This window comes from Aspergillus chevalieri, chromosome 2 (assembly GCF_016861735.1).
Source record: "Aspergillus chevalieri M1 DNA, chromosome 2, nearly complete sequence".
In the NCBI taxonomy this organism is placed as follows: Eukaryota; Fungi; Ascomycota; class Eurotiomycetes; order Eurotiales; family Aspergillaceae; genus Aspergillus; species Aspergillus chevalieri.
Genome location: NC_057363.1, coordinates 4,183,147 through 4,198,501, shown reverse-complemented (window position 1 = coordinate 4,198,501; position 15,355 = coordinate 4,183,147). Strand labels below are relative to the sequence as shown.

Here is a 15,355-nt window from a genome sequence, read left to right as displayed (position 1 = left end):
TCACCGTCCACAGTTCCGATGACCGTAGAGAAACCCGAGTAGATCACGGACAAGTCAAGACCAAGCAGATATGAAGTAGCAGAGAGATGTTTAGACGAGCTTGTTGTCGACGGAGGTCTTGCGGAGATCTGAGGCCAAGGATTCTGCAGAACGGACGATCGGAACGATAGGGTAGGAATCAACAATGTACATTTTGGGACTTTCGAGAAGGCGAAGGATCGAAGTAGTTATATAGGGGCCGGACTGGCGAAGCAGGCAGGCAGAGAGAACTGCAATGCTATGCTAGACCAGGGGGGGACGCTCGGATGGGGGCGGAGGGTGGAAGGCAGAAGAGAGAACTAGGCTGCGGTGGACAAGGAGTCAGCCATGAGAAATAATGGAGAATGAGTTGAAAAGAGAAGAAGATGAGTACAGAACAGAGTAAGATATAAGGATAGGAAAGGTATGACTCCCACCAGCGGGACCCGAGCGAACCGCTGCCTGGAGATAGAGAGGGCAGTACAGGTGACTAACAGGGGAGGCGATCCAGTAATGTCCACTACTCCGGAGTCGTCACGAAAGCCGTGGAACAGACAAGAGATGTTGACCAAAATCAAGGGATTAGATGGCAATAGAAGAAAATTGCAAAGACTCACTGTTCCTGTGGCAAGGTCGGGGAGTGGCGGGAGGCGAATAAGACACGATATTAACTAACCCGATAGACCAGAAACCAGATAAAGATAAAACAGATAAACAGTAGAGTAGACTGAATAAATGAACAGAAAGAAAGACAGGAAACCCCGTGTCTTTGCTAGAAAAGAGAAAAGAAAAGAGAAGAAGTAGAGGAAGAGGATAGGAAGAGACGAGGGAAAAGACCGATCGGGAGGAGTCTGCAGACGGAAGCGTGGAGGGATTCCGAAGTCTACAAGTACGGAGTTTGTATAATTACTACATTATTACTCTACACCATTATTACGATGATGATTATTATTCCTACTGTCCTACTTTGTACAAGTACTCTCGATGCAGTGGTAAATGATACTTCCTGAATATCGATTGACAAATTCCTGCCAGCCACCTTTGACTCACTCGTATCCACCTTGGCCTGACCTGCATATCTGTCACAGTCTTCTCTACGGGTATTCACTCTCTATCTCTATATTGTACAAGTACATAACAGTACAAGCACTCTTCTCCCTAATACACACACACACACACTCTCTCTCTCTCTCTCTCTCTCTACTCTGTCTTCAGACACTACAAGTGCTGCTACCTACTCGACCACCCCCGAACCAATCATGGACTGCCCAATGCAGCGCCGTGGCACTCTCCTTCCCCGTCAGGAATAGTGCCCTCCACCAGCGCAGCCACTCAACGCACTAATCTTAGTATGGAAGCCCTGCCATGGCGCATCCGCGGCATTCCGAGATTGGCTCCGCAAAATATTAGAGTGATATGAAAGTGGTAATAGGCGAGCCTAGTCGAGTCAATACTTACGATCATTGGAAATCTTTTGACCCACGTCAGTGATGATCTTTGAGCCGCTCTTGCTGTCACCGGCTCGGACTAGTAGATACTAATGAAATGACATTCCTATCTAAGCTAGTGTAGCCATCGACGATAATATCGAATCTGGAGAAGAAAAGGAAAGAAGGAGGAAGACCTATTTACACGAAGGGATTTATAGCGGTCGTGCGGCATCGCTACGCAGCTGTTTGTCTTAATTGCTTGTATGGCATCGTTTGCCATGTTGATGGTGTTTGTCAATAAAGGCGCTGAGTTGAGCCGTCACACTTGCCATCATGATTGAACCCGTGGCCTTAGCACAATATCCCCTGGCGTGTTGTTTGCAAGGGATATGTTTGAGGTTTGGGATCATTCTGTCAAGTTCCTGATCTCTGTCTAGAGGAATCTCCTGAGAAGATGGAGACATTGTGATGCAACTGAGAGAGAACGGTACAGCGAGAAAAGAAGAAAATTGATGGTGGAAGCTCTCGAAGGGAAACAGAAAAGAATAAGCAAGGGACTGGGAAGAATAAAGAGTAAATGGCGTCATGCTCTGAGAACGATACCTCTTATGGAGTACCTACTGGACCTACTACTGTACCTAAAGAGTGAGATGCAAAGCAATGCGAGCTAATCCGTTCCAGCCCGGTGCAGCTGGCGTACTACTGTATCATCCATGGCTTTGTCAAAAGTACTCTCTCTCGGAGTCCTCCTCCGACTATCAGACTCATGTTCATCGGGCGGGAATACCTGTCGATATCTACCCTAACGAGTGGTCTGCTATCATCTCGTCACAACCCAACCACCCGATACGCAATCCCCAATGCGACAACCTGACTCCCGGCCACCGTTCCTAGCGGTGACGCCCACCGAATGCGGTCATGCCCATTTGGAATACCCTGCAGCCGTTCCTCGTAGGCAGCATCTCCACCACGTTGCCCTGACATTCGAATGCTATGCGTTACTTCGTCATTGGTCGCTGCCAGCTTAAGCGTGCGCTTAGGTCCAACGTGTCTGTCGCTTGATCATGGTCATCCGAGGCAAGTGGGCCATACACTTTGTTCAAATCTGTCTGATACAACTCAGGTTCGTAGACCGCTCGAGCAGGTGAGTATCGTAGGATCTGACAATCGATTTGATGCGGTTAGAGCGCGACGCTGTAGTCCATCGAAGATGACCAGCTCATTTCTTGTCTTCCAGCATGCTTCGATGCATGATCAACCCATCACTCCCGTGTTCGAGGTTCCCTCGCAGATGAGTTTGCTGGGTCACTGTTTGACCGTCAACTCTAGGCGTCGTGTGATCTCTCGCGGCAGTATTGGCTTTGTGGCCTGACTAAGGGTAGGCTAATCCATCGCTAATTCATTAGGCCGTAGAGGTTGTGGATTATTGCCTCGATGGCCCACACAGATCTCAACATATCGTCAGCATGGCCAGAGCGTACTTGCCTCGGAATGACAAGGAATCAGCAGTCACCTCGTACTTCATTGAATCATGACAAGCGTGTAGTTGATGAGTCGTGTTGGCCACTCTGAACATGCTTCAGCAAAGCCACTGCTGATAAATGTATATTTTCTTGACTATACCAGGGTATGTGTCTGGTTGAGGGATATACAACTTAAAAAGTAGCAGCGACATACAGAGTACATCCGTGCGGATATACATGAGGGGTAACGCACGAGACACCAGAAATAACATTAGATATGTAGCATTGCCAAGTATTTACAATAAGAAATGCGATCACCGGGTATATCCACCATCCATTCCATCCATTCCATAAAGAAACCGCCCCGTAGAAATCATGTAGCTCTCCCCCCAGCCATATGCGCCGCATCATGCACCACACACAACAGATACTTCCTATCTGGCACGACCACGATCTCATGCTTTTTCGTCCGCAGCCGGAGCAGCTTCACCTCATCGTCTTCCTCCTTTTCCTGTCCTTCGTCGCCTTCTTCGCGAGGCGAGGCGATCCCGTTGGTCAAGGCTTCGTGATTCAATCCGTTACGGCTCGGTTTCGAGTCATGATCCTCCGGCGGGTGAGAAAGCGACATGCTCAGGTCTGATGCGCTAGATACAAAAGCAAAGATATGCGCTGCCAGTGCTTCGGCGTGGGTTGGTTTGTATGGTTGTTTTTGCTCGTGTGCCTGCTGCTCTTGTTGTCCTTGCTCTTCTCCGCGTCCCTCTGGTTGCGCCTGCTTCTGACTCTGTCCCTCTGGTTGTTCTTGTTCTTCCGATCGCTGCTGCTCGGCGGAGGGCGACGTCGGAGTAGCAGTAGACGTAGGCGCGGTCTCATTCAAAGGTGATATCACCTGTGGGGGTAACGCCGTATTCTGACTATTCCTCCTTTCCAAATCCGCCGCTAGTAACCCGGTACTCTGGATTATCGAACCGTCTTTGCGGGAGAGGATGAAAGTCGATTGGACGCCGGGGCGCGAGGTGAGATGGGAGAGGAGGGCGGTTACATGTTGAGGGATCTATTCAGACTCTATTAGCACCTGCTTTTTGGGAAGACATTCGTAGACGAGAGCTGTTACCTACCACTGTTTGTTGTGCCATTCTGGCGGGGAGGAGGGAAACTCCGGTCGAACAAACACGCTGGCAGAATAAGGGGTAAGAGTCAATTTAAAAATCTCGATATGAATTCGATGGTCCAGCTCTTCAAGCAGCTCCAGCCCGCCTGGTCTGCAAAATGAATTGAGGATATCTCGCAATGGACTGAATCGCTGTTGTTTTGGAGCGGCGGCCCAATTCACCTCGAATGATGACTAATCAGAGCAAGGACGCAAGGTCACTTTACTTCAACTTAGATTCTAGAGGCCAACGTGGACTTTTGCTTCTTGATAAAGGGTCATTCAGATGGTATTGCACTAACTAACAGGATTGGTATCATGGACAATGGGTGACAAAATGACACAACTCAATGCTACAGACAATGAACGTGATTAATTCTACATATGTAGCTAACCTGGGCTTGTCAAGCCAAACAAAACCATATATCTACAGATGAAAGAAAAGGAAAGATAAAAGAACGTCAAAGCCAAATATTATGGCACTCTGAGTGAATCCCCAACACTCGACTTATCCGACAACCATCCAAAATCCATATCCTCCCCAGCGGAACTCACGCTACTGCGTCTGCTGCTGGTATCGAGCCAAGTCTCCCTCCGCTTCGACTTCTCCGTTCGCTCGTCATAGCTCGAAGCCGGCGACGTCTTGGACGAAACTGACGGTGCAGAAAGCAACGATGCGACTGTTCCGCTGAGAAGACTCTCGGTGCTTCCTTTGTTGCCGACGTCCAGGGCCGCCAGAAGAGCGGCTTGAAGGATCTTGTTCTGACGCTCGAGCTGTGCAATGCGTCCCTCGAGGATGCTTATGGCGCTCGAGTCGTGAGAGTGATATGTGCACTGGGAGTACTGCGACAGGGGCGACGACCTGCCAAAGCTGCGACTGCTGCGGTTGTTCGGCGGCGACATGGACTCACGTTGTGCGGGCTTTTCAATGCGAGGAATTCGCTGCGTTGACTGGGCGGGGTCAACTGGTTTTTGCGGCTTTGCTCGTCGGCGCTTCTTCTGTGCCCGGCTTGACCAGGGATTGCGGGCGATACCTTCTTCGTCTGAGGACGGGATGGGGTATTCGGAGCGGAGGTCGTCGTGTTGATCGCTGCTCACCTTCTCGTTCCGAATCGGCTCCCGGTAGCTGTTGCTTCGCTGGATCTGACCTTCGCGGAACGCAGGCCCCAACGTTGGCTCGCTGTGCTTTAGCTTCGGGCTCGTAGGCACAGACCTACCACTAGAGCGTGCATGGGACTCTGGTGGTGGAGTAGGCAGAGGGCCTGGCACAGCGTCCCTATGAACCCACTGGGTGACCTCCATGCTGCGCCTGACATTCTGTTTCGCATGATCTTTCGGTTCCTCCGGACGAGCAACATCCAACGATCGCGACCTCTTCTCGGTCTCCCCCGAAGCAGCCACGTCAAGATACTGTGCCATTTCCTTCACCCTGCGTGCAGGGGCTCCCGCACGGTTGCGCTCCTGAGCCGGCTCAGGTGTTGCGCATTTCGGTGGCTGGTTTGGCGGTTGGCGAGCAGTTTCTGTCTGTCGATTCGAGCTATCTGGAACAGGGCTGGACACATTCCGAATGGGTTGGCTCTTCCTGGGTACCTTTGCATCAGCTGCGGCATTCTCGGGCAACGAAGGCAAAGGCCTCGTGGGCGCAGGCAGAGGAAACGCATTGATAGCATTCATAGGCAAAGCCGAGTACCGAGGCGTGTTCTTGTCGTTGGACGACTGTTCTGCGTTCTCCGCCTTCTCTCGCTCGACACCGATGAACTGACTGGTGGCTGCCGGAGCCGACCTGGGCTCTTTTGGAGGACGATCTCTGGCGTGTTGTGCGGTGGGAGACGGTAACGCTGATTTCGAAATCTCGTTCAATGTCGGGAGTTTCTGCTGTGCGCGCTGGAGGCCGTTTGCTGGTGGGACCTTCGATAACCGCAATGCTGTTTTACTCGATAGTCGCGGCGGGACGGGGTCAGGGAAGAGCTTGAGCGTGTTTTTGGGGGCAGGTTTGGCTTTTGCAGTTGAGTCGGTGTTCTCAGGTTTCTTTTGCTCCTGGGTTGTGTTGGTCTCGGATGTGTTGGCGGGATTGGACTCTTTGTTCGTATCGTTGGAAGGAGAGGCATTGTCTGCTGGCGACGTTTTACCAGCATGCTCGAGGAAACCATCAAGTGCCTGCTGCGCAGAATCCCGTCTACCACTGGCGATAAAATCCGGCAACGTCAACGGCTGAAACGGCAGTGCCGACTTATACTTTGCCCCCGGCTCCTGAGCCACAGCACTATTTGTGGACGAATTCAAGTGACTCAAATCCATCGAAGCAACACGGCCCGACGACATGAGCGGATCAGCCATGCACCTCTCAAGCGGATCAGCCAGCCACGGCTGCCCGATGCGTTCGACATCACGCCGCGAACTCGACTTGCAGCTGGTCTGTGACGTGGAATCAACACTCCCCTTCTTTGCATGGGACTTTTTGACAGCGGATGCAGGCAGGAGACCCTCCCGTTGCAGGGCGGAGAGCTGCTGTCTGTCCTCTTCGGCTTTTGTCTCGGGGTCGGCGGCGTCTTTCTTCTGGCGCTGGGCCAATTGTCGAAGACGACGGTGTCCAGCTTTGAACATCTCGCGAGCACCGGTGGTGGTAGGTGGTGGCGAGTTCGAAGAGAGCGAACCAGGTGGTGAAGAAGCAGAAGCAGCCTGAGTCTGAAGACAATGCACCAACTCTGCCACGTCCTGGTCAGTCTTAATATGGCTGTGCTCTTCAGTCTCACCCGAGTATGGAAGGGGCAGCGTGCTGTTTGCAGAGAACGGAAGTTGTTGTTTGGAAGACATTGTGTAATGGAAGTGTTTCTGGTGATGTTTCGACGACAACGGCGGACCGGTTGGCACAATCGGGCTGGGTGCAGCTAAGCTCTCGTGCAAGTCGTTCCAATGCCGCATCGAGACGGGAGGTGGGAGCAAGGAGGGCTCGAATCGAGTCGGTTAGCCAAAGGCGAAAAAAAAGAGTTCAGTATTCAAACTGCGTCTCAAACGAGAAATGGGCTCGCAGCGGTCATAGAGCAGTTGGCAATAGCTCGGGAATTGGAAGGAAAGAGAGACAAAAGCCACGAGGCAATATTGTCGGAAATATTCGATGAATTCTGCAAACACTCGGGTTAATCAATGTAGTACAGTCCATAGTGTGCACTGCTCCTGCTTACCAGCTGACTTGTTTACCCGTTTAATAATAATCAGGAGAGCAGATCAACGAAGTCAAACGAAGAAAAAGAAAAAGGACAGATCCAGCTGCAAAGAATCGATAGTCCGATGTTTTATATGATCATGTACGACAGATTGGCGCTATGTATTTCTTCTTTTCTCCCCGGACGAAAGAACAAACAACATGGCAGATCGCCAAAGTCTGAGTCCAGATTTGAAAAGATTCATCGAGTTAGGCAAGGTTCGTAGCGCCGTTGAGCTATCATCTCGACTACTTTTATACATGGTAAGATTAAGATGACTTCGATCGGAATGTAGGAACAAACTGTGTATAGCTGTGGAATGCGATCTGGGCCCAGATATAGACATAGCTACAGTTACGGAATATGAAGAGCAGTAAGCAATAATCACCGAGTCATGCACATGGACATGTCCAAGGGGAGGAAAGGGAAGAACCGGGACAGGGACAAGGTGAGAAACAAAGGGAACGGTTCTTTGCAGGCTGCGGTATGTACAGGTAAAATAATAAAGGAACTATCGAAGATTAACAGCTGATCGTAAGTACGATCCATCGAGTCAGCAGCTGAGAGGTGATAGATCGATTTCTCCGCATCGGGTATTTGCAGAGGTTCTTAGTACGGAGTAAGGCTACATCATTTCGTCAAGCACACAGCAGGATTATGATGCCATGATCAGAATATGATACAAATTAACGCTGTAGGGGGTGAAGCAGTATGCAGTGTCTTTACTTGTTACCTCCCTGTTGACCCCATAAAGGCACGCTGTACCCCTCCCACCTTCATACCGCGATGCAAGGCAACAAGGAACAGGGAACAGGCTAGCGAGAAACTACAGCTAATGTGACACATGCACAAAGAAAGGAAACCACGCCATATGCATGAAAGGCAGCGGTTTGTCTGTGCTTGGCTGGGTTTGGACGTGTCACAAAGGATGCTTAGTGCGAGTTTGTTCTGCACAAAGGAAGTTTGCATCGTCCGAGCGTTGAGTCTGAAAGAACTGATCGTCTGCTTCCTTACATCTATAATCATGTCTTATGATTAGTGTTGACATGTTTACGGTGTATCGTTCTTTAACTTTGGGTTGAGTGCTCATCTAAACAATAATCCGATGCGATCGATATCTCCCGAGGAGTCCATACCCTCGAAGATATCAAATTCCGAACGCCTCCCAATGCTCGTTATCCTCGCTTCAAATAACCAACATGACTAACTAATCACTAGCCCAGATTTTTGCACAAAAGGAATATCAAAGCGTCCAAGTATGTAGAGCAAACACAAGTGGGAGCAATATACAGCGAATGAAAAACAAAGAGCGAAATGAAAATGTACTCAAAACGGTTGTCATCTCCGTTTCGGTCGGATGAATGGATCCGCTTCTTTCTTTTTGCGCATCACAGGCGGCGGTCTAACGCCTGGTGGTCTTTGTGGAGGCCGTGGAGGGAGCTATAGAGTCAATCAGTAAACGCCGTTCAAGAATAAAGCTGGAGAAACGTACATCCGCTGGACCACTAGGAGCCCGTTCAATGGGACCATACGCTGGCCCGTCCCGCGATGGCTTGACCAGGTCCTGTACAAATTAGCATAATTTTAGAACAAAACAAAACCAGTCAACAACTTACCCCCGTGTTCGTAGGAACATTAGCATCAAGCCGATGCCTTGGTCCTCTGGGCACATTTGGTGGTGCACCTTCTTTCGACTTCCGCGGCCGTGCAGCTTTGTTATCTGACGTTGGCGACTCAGGACGTTTCCGTTTCTCCCCTCCGCTATGATCGTCCTTCGAAGATGGTTGGAGTTTCTTATTTTCTGGCGGATTCGATGTTTGAATAACCGGGATTTTGGGATCATGTCCACCAAGCTGCTTTTGTCGCTGGCGCTGCGACTTCTGCTTCTGGATCTGGGCATGGCTATACTCTTCCCGCGAAATCCGTGCCTTCTCCTTCTTGGACAAGGAGTTCGGAGATGGGCATGCACTGGCAAGGTGCCCGCATCTCCCGCATTCGGTGCAGCGCTCCACCGTGCAATCGTACCGTCGGTGTCCAGAGGCCTGGCATCTGTAGCACGTGCCCCGAGAAGCCTCCTTGGCATCGATATTGTCGCAGTGGGGTGTCATATGCTCGAAGCTACCGCAGTAGCCACACATCCGGTTGTCGTCCAATCCATTTGCACCCCCTGACGGGCCCTCAGGCAACGGAGCCGGTGGGGTACCCTTGGCAGACGCAGATACAGAATGCGACGGTGATTCAAAGGGAAGATTTCCTAGAGAAACAGACGATGGTCGTGATACGGATGCCGCCGAGGAAGCCCGCGAGGGTACCAGTGGCTCTGGCGCGTCAACATCGACCATCTCCACATTCTTGTAGCCCGTAAATTGCGGCCGCGCGAGGAGCTTCAACACATCACCGTCGGTGTAGACATTTCTCGATCGAGCGTTCGTAATGAGCTTATTCCAGAACTCGCCCTGGAGAAGAGATTGCGAATTACCCAGGACCCAAAGCGATGATTTGGCACGCGTCAAACCGACGTTCATACGTCGAATATCGGACAGGAAACCAATACCTTTGTTCGAAGCGCGCACACACGAAAAGATAATAACCTCGCTTTCTCGACCCTGGAAAGCGTCGGTGGTGTTGAAGTCGACGATATTGAAAATCTCATTTCCATATCTGGCAGCGAACCGCGTCTTCATTTCCCTCAACTGACCCTTATACGGTGTGATGATACCAATCTTTCCGGCAAAGTCGAAAGCCCGGAAATCCGTCACCAAACGCTCATAAAGTTGCATGGCCACCTGAAGCTCTGCAACGTTAATCAGCGAATGACCCTTTGCAGCACTTTGATGAAGACCCTGGACATCGAAGAACCGGTACGGCGTGAGCAATTCACTCTGATGCCATGGTCGGGCACGTAATGGTCCCATGTTAGGTCCATCCTGAAGTTTTCCGTCGTAGAACGCAGAGCTGGGGAAGGCGCTGATTTCCGGATGCATACGGTACTGCGTATCCAGCAGATGCACGTCCTGGGGATGATTGGCTTGCATTCTGACGAATAAACTCTGCTCGTACTGGAACCGAGAAGCAACCTTGGACAAAACGGTGGGTGGCAGCTGTTTGGGGTCTCCGACAAGGATACACTTAGAGCAGCCGTACTTGAGAGGGATAAGGGCGCTTAATTCAATCGACTGCGCCGCTTCATCGATGACGACCGTTTCAAACTCAATGCTCAGGTTCTGGAACATCTCATGACCACTACCGCTGAGCGTTGCGCAAATAACATGAGCGCCGTCAATGATCTCCTGCTGAATGCGACGCCGCGTCAAATCGGCATCACGCGCCGCAGAGTGATTCTTATCTCTCGCGCTGTCGATTTCCTGACTCAACTGGGTCTTCTTTTTCTTGAGGAGGTCAAACTCCCGCTCCAACTCAGCCGGAACAGGCAGGCCTTGTGCTCTACACTGGTCCATTCTAGCCCGTACTTCCTTGAACGACGTATCAGCAGCCTTGTGCTCCATGTAAATTTTCTGCAAATCCCTTTCCCCGGCATCTTTACGGTTGCTCTGGCCCAACCTTGCGTTGACCAATTCATCCAACGTCACGTCGAGCACATTGGTATTGATGGCGTCACTTCTTCCCAGACGAATTACGGAGAGCTTCTCGTTGCGCCCGTTCACCGTCTTCACACCTTCCTTGAAACGCATGACCAATTCATCGACGGCGGCGTTACTGGGCGCACAGACGAGCAATTTCTTCGCCGTAGACGATCTCACCGGCGGTCGCGAGTTGCCAATGGTGGTTGGTCGTGCAATCGCCGTTCCTTGATCACCAAGCACATTGGTCAAGAGAGCTCCCACGAGAGCTACAATGGTCTTGGTCTTTCCAGATCCCGGAGGACCCTGGATCAGAGTAAAGGCGTCATTATCAAGGGCAGACTTGATCGCCTTTGCTTGCGCAGGGTTGAGATTGTAGTTGTCGGCGATGGGCTTGAGAGACGTATCCGAATACTTCAGGATGGGCGAAGGCTTTGCCCTCACAATCTCCTCACACAAGTCGTAATATTGCAAGGCCATGAGTGCACCGTATTCACGCTCAAGGGGAGTCAAAGACGTAATCTTCGCGCCCCAAATACCATTTCCGGGCGCGAGAGAGTTAATAAACGGATTACCAGGAACAACCCGATACGCAATCTCAACCGTGCCCTTCTTCTTGTTGATCCCAGAAACCCGAGCAAGACAGTGAGGAGCCGCGGAATCATTCGTCGGAGTTTTCGATTTCGAGAGGAGGACTAGGTCTGACTCGCCTAGGCCAAAGTCCCTGAGCTCCATAGCAGGCATGGTAGTGCTGACTTCAACAAACGAGTCGACAGATAGACGCGTGGCGACCTTGACCTCGAATGGTTTGAAGGAACCCTCTTCCTTCGAAGACTGGAATCCTTGCCACGCTTCGAGAACCAAAAGAGGCTCGAAAGTCCGCTGGTAATCGATAGGATCTTTAAACGCATTCGAAACCAGTGTGTAATCGGTAGTGCCCGAGTTCGGCGGCAAATCACCATTCGCAAAGTAATCCCAAGACAGTATCGTCCGATGCAAAGCTGACAAGTCTGGTGCCAAACGAGCACGCATATCCTTGGCCGATCGCACTTGCTTGACCTTCTTGATAGGAGCCTGCTGCTTGAGAGACAGTCTCTTGCTCTCTTCATAGGCCTTGACTGCATCAGGCTTCGAACTAGCCTTAGCACCGAAAAGCTCCTTGTCGAGTTCATCTTCGCTTTCCGATTCGGATTCTGAGCCAGAAGAGACCATCATGCTCTCAGCCGGTGTACTGTGATCTTTACCCTTGACACCAATTCCACTCAGTCCGGATCCCTGCTCAGCGGTCTGCTCCGCGACACCACGTGCAGGGATATTCTTCTTCAATCGCGCCAATTGTTCAAGGTCACGCTTCTTCTTCGCTTCCTTCTCTCTCTCGCGCTTCTCACGGAACGACAGGACATTTGCGGCAGGCTTCAACGGCGCAGCAGCAGCAGGCTTTGGAATAGCCGGTAGAGCCTTGGCCGCTTTCTCTGCCTTCTTCTTGTTCTCTGCCGCAACTCGCGCCTTGTTGAGTTCGACGGAGCGAGAAAGCTGCAGCAGAATATTATCAGAGACACCTTCCTCATCGAATTCTTCGTCACTAGGAGATTTCGGGCTGGCCGTAGCAGAGGCATCGGCTGGTTTGGCAAAGGCTGTGATCATGCTCTGCTTCTTGAGACTGGCTGTCGAAGCAGTGATAACAGGTTTCTTGTAGTATGCTTCCAGAGCCCGAACTAACTCTGCTTTCTCTCGTGGCGTTAGGATAGTTTTGATTGTAGACTTGACAGCAACGCCTTCAATGAAACCGAGGGCATCCTCTTTCACAGTGGTCACGCTGAGTTCTCCCAAGAGCCGGAGAAGTTTGGCGACGAGCCCAACCAAAGTCGTGGCCAGGTACTCGTCTTTAAGCCGAAGCCATTTTACCATTGCACTCATAGTCGTGGTCGGTGGCTTGAGGAAACTCTCGCGCGCCGTCTTATCCTGGCTCGGGTCTGCATCGACGACAGCGCCAATGAAAACGCTATATTGATCAAAAAGGAGATCTGCAAATTGCATAGAGTCACGGCAGAACTCCAACATCACGCTTTTGTCGTTTCCTCTGAGATGCCACGATTCCGTTTCGTTGAAGATCGTAGTCAACGCTTGCCACAGGTACTCCCAGAGCTTCTGAAGGGAAAGTATCTCCCTGCGGTCCGCGAGCTTCCGAGTTCTAAGCATACCGGTCTGAGTATCGCATAGAATATCCATGATATCGGTACCAGTGTGAAGCATCCTGGGGGCGGATGCGAACGTCTTCATGTTCGAGATACGCCGAAAAGACCAGCTAAGTCCGTACATCGTAGTCGTGAAGAAAGACTGCAGCAAATGGGACATGGCATCCCGTCGAGCAGACTGGCCGCTAACATTCTTGATAAGAGTCACCGCTGACTGGTAGGTGTTCAAATCAGCTGCAAAGAGAGCAGAGATCAGGGCGCTGCTGGTATCTTGACTCTTGAACAAGTCGTCGAGATGCTCCGGCTTGAAATCCGAGAGACGTTCAATAATCTGACATGAAAAATGTGTAAGATGGCCATAATTCATATTGAAATCCCTCTTCTCCTGGCTGGCTTCGCCCTTTGTAGGGAACTTCTCCAGGCCAACGAGAGGCAGAATACCAAGCAGAGCAGACGTAGATAGGCCCTTATTATCTTCATGTAGATGCTTGACAACCGCATCCCAAATCGGTGCCGAATAGGTGCTTACGCCGTGCTGAAGGGTATCGTATCGGAGGATAATTTCGTAGTCGCTCTTCAGAGACTGACACTCAAGCGCTAATGTATTGCGGATGACGTCCATGCATAACGAGGAGATTTCTTGCTGCTTCCCTTGCTCCACAGTGAAATTCGGAGGCTTCAGGATTGTGTTAATGTTCTCGCTTACAATCTCAAGCGTCTCAGACAGGACAACACGCCCCACTGAGCCTCTTGACGATTCATGGTCGGTAAATCTTCGAAGAGTATGAACGAGACTCGCCAACCCGATATGGAAGCAGTGATATCTGGCTAGGTTGGGATAGCGCAGGTCCTGGAATCGTTGGAGGAGCTGATATGCCAGGAACCTGCAAGCAGATGGCTGATGAGCACCCTTGAGAGACGACATGAACGGGCTGATCCACGATAGCATGTCCTTCATGGCGGATTTCTCAAACGGCTCGCCATCGGTGGTTTGCATAAGGAACGCATCGAACTGGGGGTTATAGAAAATCTGCTCAATAATCGCTTTGGGGGAAATCGTCTGCATGGCATCCCAAAAGTCACCAGGCGCCTTCTCCAAAAAGGTCTGGATGGTGTTCAAAAGGAAACGAAGACCAGGCGACTGCATAGCAAGATGATCCACAGAGAGACGGCAAGGATCAATTTCCAGCGCTCGTAAATGATGAGTGATCTGGTCCTTGTCCAACCTCTTCACTACGAGTTGCATGCCACGCCACAGCCTCTGGATAACAGCGATCTGTGGCGGCTGCTGAGAAGCTACTCTAAGAGCATCCAAAAGACCCTCTTTAATCGCCCAGTCAAACTCCATCGTAGTCGGGGGCCGAGGGTACCGCATCCAAGAATGAATAGCCCAGAAACTGCGGTTCTGGTTGGGATCGAACAGAAAACGAGTGACGGCAGGGATGTAATCGGAAACCTTCAGACTGCGCTTAGTCTGAATCAGGCGAAAAGGTTCGTCGAAGTATTGTTGTAGCAAGGCATCATTGCGCAGCATAGCTTCACAGCTCAATGTCTCGAAAATCGATAACAGCGATGCGCGGTCGAGCACATGAAGCGCAATTTCCTGAGGGGGCACCTCTTTTAACCGAGCCGTCGCAACATTCAGGTTCTTGGTGATCCGCTTAATATCCCACTCGTCCAGCATGCGACCGAATTTCTCGATATCTTCATCATCGTAACTCTCCTTCAAATGCTCCATAAGCCAGACCTTGCCCGTGTAGTATTTCTTAATGCAGAGGTCGCATTTCTCGAGCGCATCGTCCAATCTTCGCCAGATCCAGGATTGCAGCTCCGCAACACCTTCCTCGCTATATGCTAAAATGCGCATGCACGACAGAAATTTCTCCCTGCGGCTCGTGGCCTCCTCCGTGAGCTCCGCGACTGTCTTCCCCGATTCGTCTCGTTCGTTTGGATCGTCGTACTGTCCGTGGTCGTCGTCATGTTGTCGGGGGCATAGGATGTGGACGTTGTCAGGGAGGGCTTGTAGCTCCCTATAGAGAAGAGGACGAAAGATCAGTCATTTGACCTGGAAGACTCAGACAGGCCATTACACTTACCTGATACCATCCATACACTCCATGATGTTGATAGCTTTGCCGCGTAAAGGAGAGACAACAATTACATTCCTTGATCAATTTTATGACGCCTGCGCTGAGGAAAGGCCGGCAAATCTTCCCATCGCAAACATTCAAAAAGCCAGATTCATCCAATGCAGGAACGGCCTATAGAGACATAGCTAATAAATGAATCGAAAAGGAGAGGAAGGACGGCTGGACCAA

General features: G+C 50.9%; 3 protein-coding genes across 3 annotated transcripts; all 3 read right to left on the bottom strand.

Moving 5' to 3' along the window:
• Positions 1-3,284: 3,284 nt before the first annotated feature.
• Positions 3,285-4,044, bottom strand: ACHE_21432S (uncharacterized protein; the record flags this gene model as incomplete). Its single annotated transcript, XM_043275514.1, has 2 exons — positions 3,285-3,962; positions 4,027-4,044. The coding sequence occupies 2 exons, from the start codon at positions 4,042-4,044 to the stop codon at positions 3,285-3,287; spliced, it is 696 nt and encodes a 231-aa protein (XP_043134496.1).
• Positions 4,045-4,532: 488 nt separating this feature from the next.
• ACHE_21431S (uncharacterized protein) lies at positions 4,533-6,980 on the bottom strand (the record flags this gene model as incomplete). The annotated part of the gene is made up of 1 exon (XM_043275513.1): positions 4,533-6,980. One exon carries the CDS (start codon positions 6,978-6,980, stop codon positions 4,533-4,535), a length of 2,448 nt encoding a protein of 815 aa, XP_043134495.1.
• Positions 6,981-8,599: 1,619 nt separating this feature from the next.
• Positions 8,600-15,156, bottom strand: SEN1 (putative tRNA-splicing endonuclease; the record flags this gene model as incomplete). Its single annotated transcript, XM_043275512.1, has 4 exons — positions 8,600-8,701; positions 8,754-8,825; positions 8,878-15,067; positions 15,134-15,156. The coding sequence occupies 4 exons, from the start codon at positions 15,154-15,156 to the stop codon at positions 8,600-8,602; spliced, it is 6,387 nt and encodes a 2,128-aa protein (XP_043134494.1).
• Positions 15,157-15,355: the final 199 nt, after the last annotated feature.